This window comes from Boleophthalmus pectinirostris, unplaced genomic scaffold, assembly GCF_026225935.1.
Source record: "Boleophthalmus pectinirostris isolate CB_2022bp ecotype Guang Dong unplaced genomic scaffold, ASM2622593v1 HiC_scaffold_19, whole genome shotgun sequence".
NCBI classification, from domain to species: Eukaryota; Metazoa; Chordata; class Actinopteri; order Gobiiformes; family Gobiidae; genus Boleophthalmus; species Boleophthalmus pectinirostris.
The window spans coordinates 42,829,655-42,851,573 of record NW_026571140.1 but is presented as its reverse complement, the minus strand read 5'-3'; the positions used below and the strand labels follow the sequence as shown (position 1 = coordinate 42,851,573).

The following is a 21,919-nucleotide window of genomic DNA, read 5'->3' as shown; positions in this document are numbered from 1 at the left end:
GAGGTCACATGATTTCCGCGCGATAACAACAGCTGAACAACAAACGCTCGAGCATTACGCAGCAACTGTAAACGGTAAACGGTCATGTAAGGCGTAGATTTCACTAAAAGATCGGTAAATTTGCGCAGTGAAGCCTAATTAACCCGTGCAAATAAAATAGGAAAGTTGCATAAAGTAAACTAGTGTAATTGTAATTTAATTTTAAGTTTAACGGTAAAATGCTATGCCGCTAATGCAACTTTACGCACGGAACGTAAGCGAAAATACGTTGAGTTAAATGCGTAAATTGCGTAAAAAATATTAAAATTAGCGTGTGTGGAGAGTGTAGTTGTCGGTTTGTTTGTGCTCGGCTTAAGTTTTTCGTGTCCGGACGTGTCGTGTTTCTTACCGAACCAGGGCGTCCGCGCAGAGGAGCAGGGCCGCCAGAGCGCACACAAATCCCGCAGAGAGCCGCATGTTGCTCCGCTGAAAAGTTCCGAGGAGCTCCGCAGGTGAAGAAGGACAAAACAATAAAAGAGCAGAGAATGAGGCAGCACTTCACAGCAAAGCCTTTTCTAACCTCATCAGCTGACCGCGCGGGTCACATGAGCGCGCGCAACTTCCGGGAGCGGCGACGTCACTTCTTGTAGTTTTTGAAAGCGACGGGGGAAACTCATAAAATGGCGGACAACAAGGCAAGGCAAGGCAAGGCAAGTTTATTTGTACAGCACAATTCGTACACAAAGTAATTCAAAGTGCTTTACAGAATAAGAAATACATTAAAATCATAATAAAAACAAATCAAAACATAAATAATCATGAAGATTAAAATTAAAAAAGAGAGACATAAATTGGAGAGAAAGTGCGGAATGAAAACCTTTCAGTTATTTGCACAGTTAAACAGAAATGTTTAGAGTCTGGATTTAAACAGCGTCACAGAAGAGTCTGTCTCACATGTTCAGACTGTTCCAGGTTTTAGCTGCATGAACCTGAAACTCTGACTCCCCTTGTTTAGTCGTGACTCTGGCACCAGCAGGAGTTGGTCCCTGAGCTCCTCAGAGTGTGAGATGTTCATATGACACTAACATGTCACAGATGTAAGTACAACGAACTCAGTCGAAAATCATGGAGCTATGAAAAAAAATAAATAAATAATAATAATTAAATAATAATAATAATAATAATAATATCAAATGTGTCTTATTCAGAAACTAGAGGAACTATTGAAATAAGTAAAGTATCAGAATGTAGGAAAGAGTTACACTCCAACAGGGTCAAGTTAAACCTGTGAGATTCTTTCAAGTTGTTGACAAAAAATTTAAAAACTCATGTCGGTAACGGAGGGAATGAAATATGCAGCACTTTTTGGACAATAAATCCAAACAGTGATAACTCTTGGTTCTCACTTCCATATCCTTAACAAACTGGTTTGAATATTTGCTTCATATAGTTTTCTACCATATGGTACAAGATTAGGTTGAAAAACCTCTGACTTTTTGACTCATGAGATTTTTTATTAAGAAAGGTTCATGGTAACGGAGGGAAAAGTAACGGAGGGAAAATTGTACAAACAAGTAGAAGGTGCAGGATTTTGCATAATTTGTCGCTTTTTTCTTCCGAATATTTTAATATTACTTCAAAATGAAAGAAACTATTTCTATAAAATATGTCAGTCCTTCCAAGCAAATTTTTATCATTTTAAATACTTTTTTTTTTTTTAATCATGTCCCTTCATCAACAGTTCAAAGATGGAATAACACAAGATATGATGAAATACAAACATTTATTTACATGATTTTCAGGTCTTTGAAATTTGGGAAATAATTTTTGTTCCATGTTTCATTCATGGTCTGTTTTAAAACAGATGGAACTTTACAACCAAAAATGGAACAGAAAAAAGGTCAACAGTTTCATAAACTAGAGTACATATGTATCTGTTCAATACATTTTTATATCAGATGAATTAACTTGAATTTTTGGCCTTGTCGTTTACTTCTGCTTGACCGGGTCCTGTTGTAAAGTATTCGAGCGCGTGGCCCTGTGACCTTTGCTGTTTTAAATGTGACCACAGGGAAAAGTGGAAGTCGAGTCGTGAGTCACATGTTTGAGCTGCAGAGTCAGGAGAAGAAACTGTATAAAGACAATAAAAAGAATAAAAATGTATGTAAGTCTACAGTCAGACAGTGACTCAGCACAGACTGGAACAGCTGACTCATGTTTAGTCAAATGATTATTGTTAAAACTTAGAATTTAGACAAACTCATCACAATAAATATGATAAAGGACAAAAATACTGTGTTAGAGGTCAAACTAAATTCAAAATAAGCAGCAGAAATCGCCAAAGACTGATGTCAGATAAGGCAGAATTATATAAATGTACAAGTAAAAAAGATAAATATAGAAATACAGTCATCCTCACTATATCGCTGTTCACTTTTTGTGGTCTCACTATTTCGCGGATTTTTTTGTAGTGCAATTTTACATGTCTTTTTTTTTTTTTTTTACAGTCTATGAACGTGTATTATGTTCCTCTCGCTGTGTCCTGATTGGCTGAGGGACTCGTGTCTCCTGTACAGTACAGAATGTGTTCAGCCAAATTTATATAAATGTTGGATCTGTATCAGTGATTCTGAAGTGCTGTATGTTTGCGAGTTTTCTCTCCGACAAAACCCACAATGTTGATGAAACGTTCTGCACCGAGAAAGACTCCTGCGCTCACACCCAAAAGACAGAGGAAGATGTAACCACCGCACAAACAGTTGGACACACTGAAGGAAGGTAGAAGTTACACGCTGTAGCAGAGTCCTGTTTCAGTCCTGGAATCAGTCCTAGGTTAGTCCTGGGTTAGTCCTAGGTTAGTCCTGGGTTAGTCTTGGTTCAGTCCGTGGTGTAGGCAGCGCAAGCAGTTTGATATAACCTCAAGTTAACAGGCGAGTGCGGTCTTGTACTGCGCGGGTGCGAATCTCCAGACATGGACCTGTGCAGGACTCTGCGCTGTAGGGTTAAATGAATCTTCAGTTCATTTCATAAAAAAGGAGGAAAATAACAAAAGGACGACAGCAGCGATAAGTTTTAAGTCTGAGAAAAGTGTATAAAGTTTGTGCTGAGGGGTTTTACAGCCTTAAAACAGATATAATAATTGTAAAATATAAAGTTGATTCTTCGCGGATCATGAGTTATTTTTAGAACATAACTCCCACGATAAACGAGGGTCACTGTATAGTAATAAAAATATCTGTCAGAGGTCAAGAGGTCAAAGGAGAAGATGAAATAATTGTCACATTTTTGCTTTTTGTTTTATGAAATTTATCATGTGGAAAGATTTTGTGTGAATGAATGTGATTTGTGATTTGTACCCGAGACCACCAGACCCCCACCGGAAAATATTGATCATGACTGATTCAATTAAAATAGTGATTAGTTTATCTTTTAGACACAGGACCTGAGAAATGTTTGACTATTGATGCAAATCAGATCAAACACCTCAGCAGGAGATGTCACGCTCCCAGTTTGAAATGTAAACTACAAAGGTCAAAAGGTTTTAGAACATCGTAATAGATACAACCTGAATTTTGGACTTCTGGTCGTCGTGCAATTCAGACTGGGAAGGATTTTTCGAAAAAGTGAGCATCAAACCTTCATGTTTGTTGTCGTCTATTGACAAAGTCGATCTTTTCAAGTCTTTTGAACCATATCACTTTTGTTTCTGATTCTGATATTGTCATATTTTAGTGTTGGGATTCGGACATCGTAATTGTGTGGTTGTTGGATCCTAACAGCAGAAAACGGCTCGAGAAATGGGCTTTGGAAGTTTGTAAACTCCATGAATGCAAAAGTGAATCAGATGTGTGTGACTCAAACCTCCGTTCAAACTGTTTCTCTTCCCAACAGAATTGAAAAATAGTGAAAGGTGAAGGCGATGGGCAGGATTGATCCACAGGAAGAACCAAAAAGGAAACATTTGTCTGAATGAATGACTGAAGTCGAGTCCAGACGTCAAAAGAAATATTTATTGAAAATCCAAATGTACATCTTATGATACAGCCCCATTAAAACCACATTTAGTCCAACACAGTCCCACAGAGTCCAGACCGAGTCCACGACAAACCCACCACGATCCCCCGCTGTACACTTCAACTCTCACACCGAGAAACACCAGATCTAAACCAGGACTATAACAGGACTATAACAGGTCTAAACTAGATCTAAACCAGGACTATAACAGGTCTAAATCAAGTCTAAACCAGTTCTATAACAGGTCTAATATTGGATTAAACAAGGTCTAAACCAGATCTAAACCTGGTCTATAACAGGACTATTTCTGGTTTAATATGTGGCTAAACCAGTTCTCTAAACCACGTCTAAACCAGATCTAAACCAGATCTAAACCAGGTCTAAACCAGATCTAAACCAGGACTCTTTCAGGTTTAATCTAGGGCTAAATCAGGTCGAAACCAGATCTAAACCAGGTCTTTAACAGAACTTTTTCAGGTCTATTCCAGGTCTAAACCAGCTTTAAACCAGATCTAAATCAGGTCTTTAACAGGACGAATTTCAGATCTATTCCAGATGTGAAACCAGATCTAAACCAGGTCTGTAACAGGACTATTCCAGGCCTAATCTAGGACTAAACCAGGTCTAAAAGTGGACTACATTTTTCCCACTGCAATTCCAAAAACAAGAAATGATCCGAAGGAAGAAAAAAACAGAACTCACCACACAGTTTAACACAGTTTGAAAAACACTCGTATGAACTGTTTCATGTAGTTAAAGCTGCACTGTGTAACTTTTCGGTTGCTTGTTTCTATGGATACGTCACTGCTCTGCCTGGAATGTTCCACAGTGTGACATTAAACTGCTCTACTTTACTTTTATTCAGTCCCAGGTGGTTTTACAGCTCAAAAATACCAAGAAAAACAGACTCTCCACAGATCTGACCCGTAACTTGGTTTGGTTTAGGCCCCGTAAAGATAAAAAGGTTTAATGCCATAGTGCGGAATATTCCAGACGAAGCAATAACATCTCCGTGAAGAAAACGTTTGAAGAAAAGTTACACCGTGCACCTTTAACGCTCACAGGAGTCAATTTAAAGTGAACTAAAAACGGTAAAACTCAGGTACAGCGCTTTTAAAATGACCGTTCCGTTGGTCTGGACTTAGTCTGGACTTAGTCTGGACCTGGTCTGGACTTTGGTAAAACGTAAAAAAAAAAAAAAAACACAAATGAGAACGTGAGTGTTCTATCAGACTCCAATAAATAAATAAAGTGCGCTACCCGAAAACGTCAACAAAACAAACGGAAATGTCTCTAAAACTACAAACGTAACTGCAAACGTCCTCTGGGGACTATGTACAGAAGGCGCGGGGGGAGTGAAGGATCATGGGTAGTGTAGTTTCAAAGCTTTTCCCGGGTCCATTTTACACTTCAACACAAAACCACCGCAAAAATTTGGACCAGCTGGTTGAAATTTGTGCCAGTTTTTTTCTTGTTTCATGTGGATACTTTGCAGCTGGTGTCGTCGAGATTCTCTGGAGGTTTCTAACTCGAGGCACTGCTCTGTCTAAAGCTTTTTTACTTTTTGTTTATACTATAATCAGAGCGTTTTTATTATTATTTTTTAAACACAATTTGACCTGAAAAAACTGATTTAGCTGGAACTACAACAACATTTTTTTTCTTTTTTTTTTGGACAGTATTTCACCGTGGCGACTGCTGAACATTTCGCCATAGACAAACAAGTAGAAACCTACGGAAGATAATTTGTTCCATCAGATTTAGAATTTTAAATACTGCGTAATGACTCACTTGACTCACACTTTTTAATCTGAAAAAAGATGTTTGAATTATTTAGATTCTGAATTTTAGTTGCTCTAAATAAAAAATTCTCATATATTTTCAAGCCCTCAAATTCAACGGTCAAAATTCCGAATGTAAAATTTGTTAATTCTGACCAATCAGATCGTTTCACTGCACCGGTTACTAAATCTGATTGGATCACTTTGAATCGATTGCTTTGGCCTTTTCATCTTGCGAATCCTGTGAATTTTTTTCACTGCGAATTTTCCACTTTGAATTTTGACTGTTGAATTTAAGAGCTTGAAAATATTTGTGCTGAATATTTAAAAGGTGACATTTTTATTTTGAATTTTAAACACTTGTAAATGTAAACTTAAAATCTCAGCAACTGGAATTCAGTATAAAAATAATTCAAACATGTTTTTTTCAGAGTTAAAAAATTCAAAGTGAGAAATTCAACAACATTTAAAATTCAGAATCGAATGAATTAAATAATGATCTTCCATAGAAACCCCCCAGAGTGATGTCACTGCAAAGTATCAATTGCGTTTTTCCGATTTTAAGATTGGGACAGGAGACAGAAACCCCCCTTCCTCCCCTCCTCCTCCCCTTCAGGACCAGAGACAGAGAGACAGGCGCAGGACGGACCCCCCCGACAGGTGCCCCCCGCCCTTAGGACCAGAGGCAGGAGCAGTCGGTGGGCTCCTGGATGTCGTAGTTGACCCAGGTGGAGTTGTTGCTGCAGTAGAGCTGGACGGTGCGTCTCTGGAGGCCGGTTTCTCTGCAGCACTTGCAGAAGCGAGCGTACGTGTTGATGTTGTAGTTGTAGATGCTGGCGGAGGGACACTTCCCGTCGCACGAGACCACGTTCACCTGGAGACACAAACACGAGGCACAAGACGTCACCGCGGGGAAGCACATCCGATCCAGTCCGACTTTATTTGTATAGCACATTTTACAAACAAAACAGTTTCACATGGCAACGCAATATTTTACTTTAAAAAGAAAAAAAAATATGTTTAATAAAGACACTAATAGAAAAATAAATTAAATAATAATAATAAAATCAATGAACAAAAACAATCAAATCAATACATAAAAGCAGTACTAAAAATAAAATTGATAAAAACAATAAATAAATAAATAAAATAAAAGACACAGAGGACCACACAACTCACGCGGTATTAAACACCAGAGAATAAAAGTGAGTCTTAAGACGAGACTTAAAAACACTCCTCTGTGGGGCTGTTGGGACGTGGGGGGGCAGAGTGTTCCAGAGTTTGGGGCCGACCACAGAGAAGGTCCTGTCCTCATGGTTTTAAGTTTTGTTTAGGGGACCACGAGCTGGAGCTGGACCTCGGACCTCAGAGCGCGCGGGGGTGTAAATTTGGATGAGGTCCGAGACGTACTGTGGGGACAGTCCATTCAAAGCTTTAAAAAGAAATAATAAAATCTTAAAATCATTTCTAAAATGAACAGGAAGCCAGTGCAAAGATGAAAGAATTGGGTTGATGTGATCGGGCTTTTTACTCCCTGTTAAAAGACGCGCGGCAGAATTCTGGACTAACTGCCAGTGATGAAGTGAGTTTTGGTTAATATTCATTTATTTATTATAAATTCATTCAAATTCATCTGATTTAAACAAACCTGAGCTCAAGTGTTTTTAACGGTGAGGTGTAAAGTGAATCCTCTGTGAGTAAAAGCAGCTGGTTAAAATATCACACGTCACAAAACTCAAACCAGTTGAATCACTTTGTTAAAAAGCTGTAAAAATATTGAACAGAAACATTCTCATTTCACCACTGCACTATTTTAGACAACTTGTCTAAATTTGCTTAATTTTAAAAATTGTGTTGATTTTAAATATGAATGTTTTATATATAAAGTTTTGTATGGACTTGCCGCCCTCTGTTACAGGATTTTAATAATGCATCAGTTTTACAGAACATTATTCATTCACTTTATGCCCAGTGGCAGTAAAATACTGCTGTAGCCACAGCTGTCCTGGGGCAGACTGATGGAAGCGAGGCTGCCAGTCTGCGCCATCGGCCCCTCCGACCACCACCAACACTCACACACACACCACTTTCATACGAGGCAATGTGGGTGAAGCATCTTGCCTAAGGACACAACGGCAGGTTTTGCCACTGGCGCCTCCTGTGGAACCTGGAATTCCCAGTGTCTCCATCCAAGTCCTGACCAGACTCGGACCTGCTGAGCTTCTGAGATCTGACGGGATCAGACTTTGGCAAACCAGTATGATTTTATTAAAACAAAGACAGTCAGTTGGCACTAGAGCCACAGGCTGGAGGAACTGTGAGCTCCACACAGACGCTCCACATCTGGACAAAGTGTGTCTCAGTCTGAGGCTCTAAGTTCTGGAACATTCTCCCATTATCAATAAGACAAACTCCAACACTGGACACTTTCAAATCCCACTTGAAACAACAACTAAAGGAAAAACAGACTTGTGGACGCTTTTAGTTTAGAACTGTCACTTGTTTTTGTTGTTTTCTCTGTTAAGTTTGTGGTGTCGCCTGTCAAGGTACGACAGATGGAAATGAGCATTTTTGCAATAATCTGTCATATTTACAGTGCAGTGTTGTAGATTTTCATTAATATACACTGTCCCTATTAAATAAATAAATAATAAATAAATAAATAAACACTTATGACAATAAAATATAACCGTATCTTTCAGACTATAAGTTGCAGCGGAAGGCCCAATATCAATAATGTTGAATTCTCTCATCTATTTTCATACATAAATTGCACTGGATTAAAGCAACACATTAACGAGAAAACAACACTTAATACTGATCCTGAGCCCAGGCGTCCATGATCCATTGGCAGATCGTGGTGTAATTGCCCGGCGTCGCCTCCCTGTCTTGGTAAATGAGTTTTATGAATGTGAATGTGTTTTGGATCATTTAAGTTCTTACTCCTCGAGACTCCTGACAACAGCAGCCGTAATCCTCCGACAATCCATCCAGCGGTGTGGCTTCTTATTTTACCAAAAATTGTACTAAAACATTTTGGCAGATTTTTGAGCTCAGTGTACCACATAAAATCGGTTTGAAGTCAGTAAACACAACCAGGATTAATACATAAGACGCACCGTTGAATTTTGAGAAAATGTAAGGATTTTAAGTTTTACATTAGACATGAAGTTAAATGTGTTGTTTTATACACGTGCAGTACCACAATACCCTGAGTAGTAGCAGTGGAGTTGGTGTAAATGAGGCATTAAGGAGGTATTACAATGATTTAAGGTGGTATGGGGTTATTTAACGTGATATTACAGTTATTTAAGATGATTAACGTGATTTAAGGTGGTAGTGCAGCGATTTAAGGTGGTATGAGGGTTATTTAACGTGATATTACAGTTATTTAAGATGATGTTACAGTGATTTAAGGTGGTATTACAGTGATTTAAGGTGTATGAGGGTTATTTAACATGGTATTGTGGTGTTTTAAGGTGGTGTAACAGTGATTTAAGGTGGTATAACAGTGATATAAGGTGGTATTACAATGATTTAAGGTGGTGTTAAGTGTTATTTAAGGTAGTATTGGTCCCACTCACCGGTCGGTTGCTGCGGCAGTTGTTTTTCCTGATGGTCATTCTCACAGTGACTTTTTGACACGATTTTCCGTCTTCTTTACCTGTTCACGAAAAACCAAAACATCAAATATCAAACTCACTTCAGCTCTGCAGCTCCGAGGTAATCAAGTGTTTTTAAAGAGGGGAGTTGTGCTTTTCACAGACTTTCTGAACCAAAGCGGGTCATCTCCAAGATTATTATTATTAATAATCATTTATAATAACTGATCTTTGCTCTATGTAACTTCACAAAATTGTTCCACCATATGGCATTACACTCATCTATCGCCACGGTGACTAGAGCAAGTTACTGGTGGATCTGTGGAGAGGCGAGCCCCGTTCACAGTAAGAATGTATGTTTTTCAGTGTATTTTTAGCAATAAAAACACCTAAACACCATAGTGCACCTTTAAGGCTTGATGCAATATCACTAAAACTATTTAAAAATATGGATAAATAATAAATAAATGCAGACTGAATGTTTGTAGCGAGTGCTCTGATTGGTCAGTTCTTCCTGGAGTGGGAGGAGACAGGAGCAGTGGGCGGAGATAAGAGCAACAAAGTGTTTTCAGCTCAGAGACAGAAACAGAAATGAGAGAATAATTTAAACATGCAGGAAACACAAAACTCCAGGTCTGTTTTTGATAAATACCTTTATAACATGAAAGTTTGTTTTGCATAAATCCCCTCTTTAAACGAGTCTGAAGTGAAACTCACAGCAGTTCAGCATCACAACAGCATGCATTTATATTTTCAGATTCAGCGTTGAATATAATAGTGAAACTTCTGTTAAATGTTCTTCTGGGCTCACACAGACTGAGCTGAACTACGAACTAAATGAGTCAGTCGTGGAAAAAAGAGGAGCTGTATTGTTTATCTGTATTTCTGTGAGCCGTGTGCACCGACACGTCTGTGTTTAGATTTAATCTCATGTTACAGTGGTGTGGGCGGGGACAGGGGAAAATGTAAAAACAAAACTGTTCTGTGTAACTTTTCTGGTGAAGGTCTGTCTCATGTTATTGCTTTGTTCCACAATTTTTATTCAAGTTAATGCCATACTGTGGAAAATTCTAGACAAAACAAAAACATTAATAAAATGGGGAAAAGCAGGTGTCAGACCCTCCAGAAAAATTACACAGTGCACCTCTAACTTAATAAATAAACGCTAAATAAAAACACAACAAAAACACAATAACACAAGTTTTATTATTAAAAAAGAAGTAAGTTTCAAAGCTGCAGCTTTAGAGCCAAAATGAGTGATATTCACTGATATCAGTCAATATGGAAAAAATATTTTTTTTCATATTTTTTGCCATATCACCCAGAACATCTCCCCCTACAGGCGGAGCAGCAGAAGTGCACCAAACCCACTACATCAAACACATGCAGAGTCTAGGCCCAAACTAAACAGTACATTGTTGACGATCAACAATGCACTGCCCACAGTGCTACAGCCGCGTCACGTCATCAGGGGGCGGGGTCTGGACCAGGGGGCGGGGTCTGGATCAAGAGGCGGGGTCTGGACCAAGGGGTGGGGTTTAGACCAGGGGGCGGGGTCTGGACCAGGGGTGGGGTTTAGAGGGGAATAGGCGGGGTTTGGATCAGGGAGCGGGTTTAAAGGGACATGGGCAGGGTTTGGACCAGGGGCGGGATCTGGACCAGGGGGTGGGGTTTAAAGGGCCAGGGGCGGGGCTTGGGCCAGAGGGCGTGGTTTAGAGGGGCAGGGGCGTGGCTACAGTTTAAATGAGCATTAAGGTTTTTATGGCTCAGTGTGGGCTCAGTTGTAAAGGCTCTTCAATTTTCTACAGTGGATCGGAAAGACATGTATTTTGTTTAGCGACTTTTAAAGACAAATAAATTTTATTTAACTCATTTACCCAAATTTGGAAACTTGTATTAAACCCAACTGTTAGGTTGTGCAGTTAATCATGTTCCTAAAGTTTGTATTTTTAACAATTTGACAATTTTGTTTCTGACGACAAGGATTGTGTTTTACGATGTATTCACACTTTTCACACATAGACCACATCAAAACTAACCTGGTGATCAAAACAGGACCAAACCATAGCACACCTTTATTCTAGGATATTTTACTTTCCCTTTCTGGTCTGACATGTGAGTTTTGGGGACTACATTATTTAAATTGTACTAGTTTATATAAATGGTGTATATTTAAGAGTTTAGGGGAGTTCATTGTTTACATTTACATATATAAATGGTGTATTTTTAATAAGCCTTAATAAGATGGTGTTTTGGGGAGTACATTGTCGACGATCAACAATGGCCTGAGCCTTGTTGTACCTCGTTCACAGTTGGAGCTGACTGTGGGAGACACGGGGCTAACGGGGAAAGGCAACAGAGCCAAGAGGTTACCTGTGACACGGACAAACAGCAACACAACTCAGCAGCCAATAGGAGCACAGAGAGAGGGACACGCCCACACACACACACGGACCAATCAGAGCCACAGTGAGGAGGAGGAGTACGACTGAACAGGTGATCAAATGTGCACTTTACACTGAACACATCATCATCAGAGTTTTACAGTGACGTCCTGATCCAGATGGACCCTGTTGAGGTTTATAACGGAGATACTGAAACATTTGCAGGATCGGATATCGGCTTCCAAATATGGGATCCCGACTTTTTATCTTCGTGTGTGATTTTGAAGCCGCTGCGCTCTTCGTGTGTGTGTATGTGTGTTTGTGTGACTCTGAGCTGCTCTCTCAGATCGTGACCATCGTGAAACATGAGCAACACTGTGATTACAGCCAATAAAACAGAGCGTCACACACAGAGACGCAAGATACAAACTCAGGATACAGTGAAAATAATGACAAGACTTTATTCCTTTCCTCTCGTAAAGTGGTAAATTTAAACTACAGCATCTCATCCACATTATCCATAGAAATTGTCCTCCACAAATAATGACTCCAGAATCCAGTTTGAGGCGTTCTTTGAAAGTAAAAAAAATGAGAGTAGTTTCCTCATGTCTTTATATCCTGTGGTCCGCAGACAGATCCCGCTGTAGTCTTTGCGATCAGAGATTTTAAATCTCATCAAATTCTCTTCGTGTCTGTGGTGTGTGCTTTTTGTCGCACGTTTAAACATCGTTTAAGACAGAAAAATCCTGTAGTGTGTGGCGGCCTTTAAGCTGTATTTTAACCTTGGAACTTTTCTAGTGAAGCGTCCGTCAAAAATACTTTTTTTTTTCCCATGCAGACGATATCGCTTTGCATCAAAGTCCATCTGTGACATGTTAGTGCCACATGAACCATCTAACACTCTAAGGAGCTGTAGTCCTGGTTTAGTCCTGTTTTTTTTTACCTGGTTTAGTCCTGGTTTAGACCTGGTTTAGACCTGGTTTAGACCTGGTTTAGACCTGGTTTAGACCTGGCCTCCCGCTGGTGCCCAGAGTCAGGACTAAACACGAGGAGTTTCAGATTCATGCTAAATCTTGGAACAGTCTGAACATGTGAGACAGACTCAAAACGGTTCTGTTTAGCTGCTTTGACTAAAAGGTTTTTATTTTTCATTACGCTGTCTTCTCTCTCATTTAATCTCTCTCTCTCTCTTTTAATTTTATGATTATTTAAGTTTTGATTTGTTTTTCTTGTGATTTTTTATGTATTTCTTATTCTGTAAAGCACTTTGAATTACTTTGTGTACGATTTGTGCTCTAGAAATAAACTTGCCTTGCCTTGCTTTGTCTGGAATGTTCCACAGTGTGGCTTTAAACCGTTCTATCTTCACGGAGAACAAACCAGACCAAGTCACAGTCAGAATGTCTGGTTTTTTTAGTTTGTTTTTTTTAGGTGTTTTAGGTATTTTTGAGCTATAAAACCACCTGCAATTGAATAAATGTAAAGTAGAGCTGTTTAATGTCACACTGTGGAACATTCCAGACAGAGCAATGATGTATCCATAGAAACAACCAGTGATGGATCCCTAACCAAAACGCTACATAGTGCACTTTTATTGTCTTCCTGTTCCTCTCATAAATAAAACGTGTTTTATGTGGTGGCTCTGATTGGTCCGTTGAAGTGGGCGTGTCCTGGTGATATAAATGCTGTTTTTCTATTGGCTCGCTACATTCTGCTGTGAGACAGGAGACATGTTAGCTAGACACATGTCGACGCTACAGTGCTAATGCTAACAACGCTAATGGAGCTAACAGTGCTAACAATGCTAACAGCGCTAACAGAGATACTCACAGGTTTTGCAGCAGCCGTCCATGTAACTCACCACATGACCTCCGTTCTGAAACAAGACACGAAACGTTACGATAAAAATGTTAAAGAATTCAAAACCACCGTCTGTTTAACCGTGGATGTAATAAACCTTTTTCTACAACGGCTGGAAGTGTCGTCCTGTAGAGTTACAGTTGAAAATGACATTCTACTGTCTAAAGAGAGTTTGTTATTATCATTTTGGTATTAGAGGTGTATTCCTTGTATCAAAATCGAGGGGCCAGTATTTAGGAAGAAATGCGGAAGAAAAACATTTTTGGCCACAGGCACCGATGAACCTGGGCAACAGAAACAAACTGACGTAAGGTGAGCAGACGTCCCTGTTGACCCGGGACAGTCCCAGGTTTGAGCCTGTGTCCCCTGTCCCAGCAGATTTAGACAAAACCAGTGATGTGTCCCAGTTTTATACACGAAATGTCCCAGGTGTCTCTATTTTTGACCAATTTGTTACAAACAGTAAAGAGAGGCATACACGGTCATTTGTTTCGGTAAAATACATAAAAGCTGCTTAAAAATAACCAAAACACAAATGGGCCGGTCCAAATTTGGGCGAGTGTGGGCCGGCCCCCCCACCACCGGTCTTTAATTTCATCTGGACCGAAACGCACGCCGTCTCGAGCCCCAAAGAACACCTTCCCATAAATCACTGCGACCAAGTTTACAGGTCGATACAGTATTTTAATTTTGTCAAGTATTATTAAAAATCAGAAAATATTTGTGCTAAAGCAGTTGAAATATATATATTTTTTCTTTAAGATGTCGATGTTCCTGCGCATGTTCAGCAGACTGTGGACAGACGGATGGAGCCGCAGCTCTTCCTGCTCTCAGTTTGCGGCGCATCCGCTGTGTTGACAGACAAATAATCCATCTTTATTTTATACAGAGAGTCAATGATTCACTGGCAAATATACCGGGAGTAATATTTGTAAAGGTGCGTCTTACACACCTCTCCTCTAGAGCCCCTCACGACTTGTACACGCTCTGTTCACCAGGCGCGTTTGCCCGCCGCATTTGGTACATTTAGACCTGCGGTCAGAAGAAGCAGGGGAGGTAGTTTAGCTCACTGTTGTTAAATCGCTTTCTAATGCGGTCGATCTGAGATGAAGACCACAACATGTCGTTTTCATTTTTATTTTGTTCTTTTTTCTGTTTTGTGTGTGAACAACATAATTTATTAAAACTCAGTGTTTTTATTAGTTAATGTGATTTTTGTTTGTTTCTAAAGAAAATCAACTTAAAACGCACATTTCTGAGCCTTTGCCCCTCCCCAGCCCGCGATGCTGCACTACACACTGAGCAGAGTGTGTGTAATGTACTAAATGGTGGGTCGGCCCAGAGGAAAAATGCCAGGGCCAAATATTGTTCCCAGTCCGACCCTGCTTCACTGACTCACTTTAGTGCAAGTTTCCTTAAATACGCACTTGTTTCACAATTTTATTATTACAAAGTAACTCAAACCAGGGACGTCCCTAGTTTTTATTTTGTAAATCTGGTCACCTTAAACTGACGCCATCTTTGGTTCACCTTCCACATCTTAGGTCAGGTTCTCAATCACAGTTCACACTCAAGACACTAACCACAACCTCCACCCGTTGTCCTGTGTCGTCTCACATACCCCGGGGGACCAGGCGGGTGGAGGCTCTGCCCTGTTCGACCAGTAGGGGACACACGTGTGGGTTTTACCTGGAGGCACTCGAAGGCGTTGAAGGGCGGGCAGCTGATGGGCAGTGAGATCAGAGTGGTGCCGGACTCCGTGTCTGCGCAGTCGTACTTTGTGCAGTTGGACATCCACGAGCGGCCGGGCTGAAGACAAAACAAAACACAAACACGAGTCCTTCAGAATAAAAACACAAACTCCTCCTGCCGACGTTTCTAATGGACTCCAGTCATCCAATCAGAGCAGAGAGATGTCACAGGACTCTTACAGTGTAGTGGCCACTGGAGGCAGCACACACTCAGTTTTTGCAATAGTTATCGATCTAGAGAGTGTAGGTGAGGAGGCAGTTCATTCCAGACTTCAGGGGAAAAGGCTTGGAAGGATCTGTCTCCCCGTGTTTTAAAACTTGTCTGCGGTTTTGGCAGGTTTTGGCTGGTGGACCTCAGGCTACAGGCAGAGCTGTGATATCTGGATCTGAGATAAATACAGGAGTGTGGTCATGTCGGGCCCTAAAAGTCAGCACCAGGATCTTAAAGTGGACACGAAAAAGAACAAGGAGCCAGTGTATGGATTTTAAGATCGGAGTGCAAAGATCAATGCAAAGAAGCACACAGGTCCCCTCTCAAGTAAAAAAATATTTTAGACACAGCGAAATCCAGGCACTCCAAAGAAGTAAAAATCACACAAGAAAAAGCATAGTTAAAAGTCGGGCCCGACTGATATGGATTTTTTGCAGCCGATATGAGACCGATAAAACAGGAGTTGGAGCTGCTGATGTAAAATATATTAAGTGATGTAAAAATTCACTATAAATCTTCAACTGATTATAAAACTTAGGTTTGGTTCTAGTGGATTTTAAATTGGGTTTATTTAGGCAACATTTATTGTTATTCTGTTATTCATATTTAAAGACAGTAGGTCTTATGTCTCCAAGTGCCCATGTCGGCTGATAATATTGGCCCTAGTTTAAAGGTCTTTATTTAGACGGCCAAAGCGACATGTTTCGACCATGGAGTTTTACTTCTTTGGAGTGTCTGGATTTCATTATGTCTAAAGTTTTGATCCTTTTTTCCAAGAGCGCCCTCTACCTGTTCTGACTGACAGTCACACCTGCAGCAAACAGACACGTTGTTTTTTATGTAAAAGAATATGTTATGTTTTCTGATTAGATTTTATATGTTAATAATATACAGTAATAAAATCAAATATCTTACGTAAAGGTCAGAATTTTGTAGTATTAAACAGGTGAGTACCTTGTAGAAGGCGACGGTGCCGTTCTCGTGCTCGTAGGAACAGGAGATGTTTTTGCAGAAGCCGCAGCAGCTCGACTGGTCTTTGGGAGGAACATAAATCTGATTCTGAGACACAGACAGAACACAGGTTTAACTCTCTGCACACGGGCTCACAGTGCGTTTGTGTTTACAGGTGACATATTTGCCCGTCAGTATTATTGTTATAAACTACGGCTGTTAAAAGTAATGAAAAAGTACTGAAGATGTTTGACACACACGGTGGAGATACTGACCGGGAGGCAGGAGGTGGAGCAGTTGTGGGTGGTGGTTCTCATGATGTTGAGGCCGGAGCTGGAGTCGACGGAGCGGCTGCACTGACGACTGAAACAAACGCCTCCGTCGCTGTGCTCCACCAACATCTGACCGGGAAGGAGCAGGAGACCACGCTCAGGGAAGATACAGCCGGGCTCAGGAACTGCAGAGAGGGAGAGAGCGAGGGAAAGGAGGAAGGGAAAGAAGGAGGAAGTGTAAAAGAGAGAGCAGGGAAAATGAATGAACTGTGTCCTTTTACTGTTGATCTTTTTTGTTTTGTTGTCTGTTGTTTCTGCTGTTTTCACATTAGTTTGTGGAATACCATGCAGAAGAAAAAGTTTTGTGCATTTGCTCGAACAGACAACATTTCTGGTTCACTGCGGGTGGATAATTTAAGTTTGGATTTTTATTTCCTACAACGAGGACTCAAACAGACATTGAGTGTTTCATTTGAAAGTAAGCGTCAACCAAGTGTCTTTTTTCAGAGTTTAAAATGTTTTTTTTGTTACATACAAAAATAAAATTCTGTGTTCTCTGTGGCATTTCATTGATTTCATAAATACAACACACTATAGCATACAGGTAAATAAATGAAATGCAGTGTTTTATGCAGTGTCATTTTAGAGTCAAAAGGATTTTGTGGCTCTGGGTGTTTTCTGTTCTGTGGGAGACGCTCCACATGGCTCTTTGTATTTAAGACTGCCGACCCCTGGAGAAGAGGAATACAGACGTCTACTCACCACATTTGTATCTTTTACAGTCACACTGGTTTTGAGGGTCGGACATGAAGGCTCGGTCCAGCTGAGTCGTCTCTCCCTGAAAACAAAAACACATAAATATTGTCACTGGTGGTGCAGTGGTTTAAGGCACTGCACATCTGTGGTTGTTGCTTCCTGGCCCTGACCATGTCTCTGCTTATTTATCTGTTAGCTGTTTGATAAAGGCTTTTGATAAAGGCTTTTGATAAAGGCTTTTGATAAAGGCTTTAGGGTAAAAAAAAATAAAAATAAAAAAATCTACCTCCATCCTGGGCCATAGGTCTTCTTTACTATTAGGTCTGTGCACAATTCACAGTATTGCCATATGTAAGAGAATTGGAGTAATTGACAGACCATTGGCACCATTATCTAAACCAGGAGTGTCAAACTCATTTTGGTCTAGGGGCCGTATCCAACCTACTTTGATCCCAAAGGGGCCAGATCAGAAAACTCATGTCATATAAACCCCAAAAATAATAATAAGTTTAAATATTTGTGCAGAGAAACGCTAATCTATTACAGAAATCTTTTTTAATTGATGAACTCTTTCTTATTATAATATTATAATATTATGAACAACCTGAAACTTTAAGAAAAATGCAGTTTCAACACAATGTTTTAAAATGAACTTGTATGTAAACAGGAATAAGTCATTTTTTCTTGGAAAATCCTGCACTCGGCTCCACTTTTCTCATGTTGGACATTTTTCTGATGAGGGTGTCACGGTCAACAGTCAAAACGGTTGCACTTTAAGAGCGTTTGGAAAGAGACAAGTCTTCATTTGTGCTGCTCTGGTGGGAGGGGCCACGTACAGAGACGCTGGAGACGCTGCTATGCTAAGCACTGCAGAAAATTACCAATATTTTTAATAGAAAATATAAATAAAATATTTTAGTAGAAAATCACCCAAGGGCCACATTAAAGGTCTTGGAGGGCCGGATCTGGCCCCCGGGCCTTATGTTTGACACCTGTGATCTAAACTGTTTCATGTTGCTGTCTGACCGCTGGTCTCACCACACTTGCTTTACAAACCTCTAGGGCTGGGTATCGTTATGAAGCTGCCGTTACGATACACACCTCGATATACAGGCCACGATACGATACACACCTCGATATACAGGCCACGATACGATACACACCTCGATATACAGGCCACGATACGATACACACCTCGATATACAGGCCACGATACGATACACACCTCGATATAGTGCTTTTTTGGTTCAATACAATATATTTCAAATCAGTTCAGTACAGTTCAATAAAAAATAATGGCTAATTCATGGCTGTGACACTAAAAGTCTTTGTGAAACCACTTTTTGTGCAAAGTTCATATGAAACACAAACATTTTGATCCTGAAAACAGTGAAAATGTCAAATGTGTTGCATAAAAGAGTTTTTTCCTCTAAACGAGCAACAAAACTGTAGCTGTAACAAAATAATTTAGTAAAATAAACCAAAAAATAGACTTGGCGATATATCGATACAGCAGCCCACGATATCGATACTGTATCATTACATTAAACGATACGATATATCGATATTTTGATATTTTTGCACACCTCTACAAACCTCCTCCTTTGGAAGCAGAGTCAGGGGCTCGGACACGCAAAGACCAAACTATGTTCACTTTTGAAATCCCCCCAGGCTCGTACTATTGATGGTAAATAAACTTCTCCTGCTTAAGACGTCCAGTGGTCTTAAGCCTTTTACTTCCATCCTTTCTTGTACAAACTGAAACCTTCTACAACACCATATATATTTTCAGTTAGAATTTTGCAATATCCAAACTGCAAAGGCGGGAGTTCTGTGAATTAGAATGTCCTTTGCAAACAACCAAATGTCTGTCTAATATTTAAGCCTGATAACCCTGCAGTTTAGACTTCTACAAACATGTTCTGAAACGCATAGGATTCTTCTGTTAGTTTAGTACTTCAAATTTCATGTTAATGCTCCTTGGGTGTACAGTACAATCATTCAGCAAATATAACATTTAAAATAATTACCAGGCCACACTTTGGAGAGATGATCTTCTCACAGGCGCATTCTACAAACACAAAGCACCATGTTACACTCTGGAGGTTTTGTAGAGACGTTGTTGATAGAGAAATCATTAGAGGTTGTTTATTTACCGCATGTTTGTTTTGGGCAGCAGCGTCCTGGGACAGAGCTGGAGACTGGGGACATCCCGACAGAGCAGCTGATCTCAGGACAGCGCTCGGGCTCACACACTGAAGAGCAGACACGAGCGGTTAGTTTTACCTGAAGTGTAAAGAGGCAGGATTATCAGGTCGAGTCTGTACTGACCACAGACGTACGGCGGGCAGCAGCGGTCAGTCGTGTTGAAGTCCACAGTGAGCACCTCTCCCTCCTGACAGACAGGGGGCGCCTCGGAGCACGACGCACACACTGGAGACACACAAAGGAGATTACACAGGCGAATAAAATCACCTTATTCCAAATCTTATCATACAAAAACCATACATTTTTTATTAGTTTTGTGTTACTGACTATAGATGTGTGTTGTGTGTGTTGTGTGTTACTGACTGCAGATGTGTGTTGTGTGTGTTGTGTGTTACTGACTGCAGATGTGTGTATTGTATTGTAGGTGTGTGTGTTGTGTGTTACTGACTGCAGATGTGTGTATTGTATTGTAGGTGTGTGTGTTGTGTGTTACTGACTGCAGATGTGTGTTGTGTGTGTTGTGTGTTACTGACTGCAGATGTGTGTATTGTATTGTAGGTGTGTGTGTTGTGTGTTACTGACTGCAGATGTGTGTATTGTATTGTAGGTGTGTGTGTTGTGTGTTACTGACTGCAGATGTGAGCGAGGCAGCAGCTCCCGTCGGTTCTGGTGGAGATCAGAGTTTGATCGTCTCGACACGAAGGAACCACAGACTCACACAACTCCGGGTCACACTCTGGAAACACAGAGACACACACTGAGACACAGAGACACACACTGAGACACAGAGACACACACTGAGAACACACACTGAGACACACACTGAGACACACACTGAGACACAGAGACAACACTGAGACACAGACACACACACTGAGACACACACTGAGACACAGAGACACACACTGAGACACAGAGACACACACTGAGAACACAGAGACACACACTGAGAACACAGAGACACACACTGAGACACAGACACACACACTGAGACACACACTGAGACACAGACACACACTGAGACACAGACACACACTGAGAACACAGAGACACACACTGAGACACACACTGAGACACAGAGACACACACTGAGACACACACTGAGACACAGAGACACACACTGAGACACACTGAGACACACTGAGACACAGAGACACACACTGAGACACAGAACACACTGAGACACACACTGAGACACTGAGACACACACTGAGACACACACTGAGACACACACTGAGACACAGAGACACACTGAGACACAGACACACACTGAGAACACAGAGACACACACTGAGACACAGACACACACTGAGACACAGAGACACACACTGAGACACACAGACACACACTGAGACACAGACACACACAGAGACACACTGAGACACACACTGAGACACACTGAGACACACACTGAGACACACACTGAGACACACTGAGACACACAGAGACACACACAGAGACACACACTGAGACACAGACACACACACACAGACACAGACACACACTGAGACACACTGAGACACACAGAGACACACACTGAGACACAGAGACACACACTGAGACACACACTGAGACACACACTGAGACACACACTGAGACACACTGAGACACACTGAGACACACACTGAGACACACAGAGACACACACTGAGACACACTGAGACACAGACACACACTGAGACACAGAGACACACACTGAGACACAGAGACACACACTGAGACACAGAGACACACTGAGACACAGAGACACACTGAGACACAGACTGAGACACAGACACACACTGAGACACAGACACACACTGAGACACACACTGAGACACAGAGACACACTGAGACACATAGAGACACACACTGAGACACAGAGACACACTGAGACACACTGAGACACAGACACACACTGAGACACACACTGAGACACAGAGACACACACTGAGACACAGACACACTGAGACACAGAGACACACACTGAGACACAGAGACACACTGAGACACAGAGACACACACTGAGACACAGAGACACACACTGAGACACAGAGACACACACTGAGACACAGACACACACTGAGACACACTGAGACACACACACACACTGAGACACACACACTGAGACACAGACACACACTGAGACACAGAGACACACACTGAGACACT

The 21,919-nt window shown here is 40.9% G+C and overlaps 2 protein-coding genes across 14 annotated transcripts in view; both read right to left on the bottom strand.

Annotated features, from left to right (window-relative positions):
- The window catches only part of LOC110173248 (cathepsin D-like), a 28,159-nt gene extending 27,611 nt beyond the window's left edge, over nucleotides 1–548 (bottom strand). For all 13 annotated transcript variants that reach the window (XM_055154887.1, XM_055154895.1, XM_055154897.1 and 10 more), the window contains exon 1: nucleotides 389–548. In XM_055154887.1, the coding sequence (XP_055010862.1) occupies nucleotides 389–456 (68 nt within the window). In that variant the 5' untranslated portion in view covers nucleotides 457–548. The remainder of the gene's footprint in view (nucleotides 1–388) is intronic.
- A 5,899-nt stretch (nucleotides 549–6,447) lies between these two features.
- otog (otogelin) overlaps nucleotides 6,448–21,919 on the bottom strand; it is a 168,188-nt gene continuing 152,716 nt past the window's right edge. The window contains 12 exon segments of the mRNA XM_055154364.1: nucleotides 6,448–6,648; nucleotides 9,359–9,438; nucleotides 11,678–11,749; nucleotides 13,591–13,636; nucleotides 15,310–15,429; nucleotides 16,537–16,641; nucleotides 16,809–16,990; nucleotides 17,568–17,643; nucleotides 19,592–19,632; nucleotides 19,718–19,816; nucleotides 19,893–19,994; nucleotides 20,401–20,505. Coding sequence (XP_055010339.1) covers nucleotides 6,448–6,648; nucleotides 9,359–9,438; nucleotides 11,678–11,749; nucleotides 13,591–13,636; nucleotides 15,310–15,429; nucleotides 16,537–16,641; nucleotides 16,809–16,990; nucleotides 17,568–17,643; nucleotides 19,592–19,632; nucleotides 19,718–19,816; nucleotides 19,893–19,994; nucleotides 20,401–20,505 — 1,229 coding nt within the window.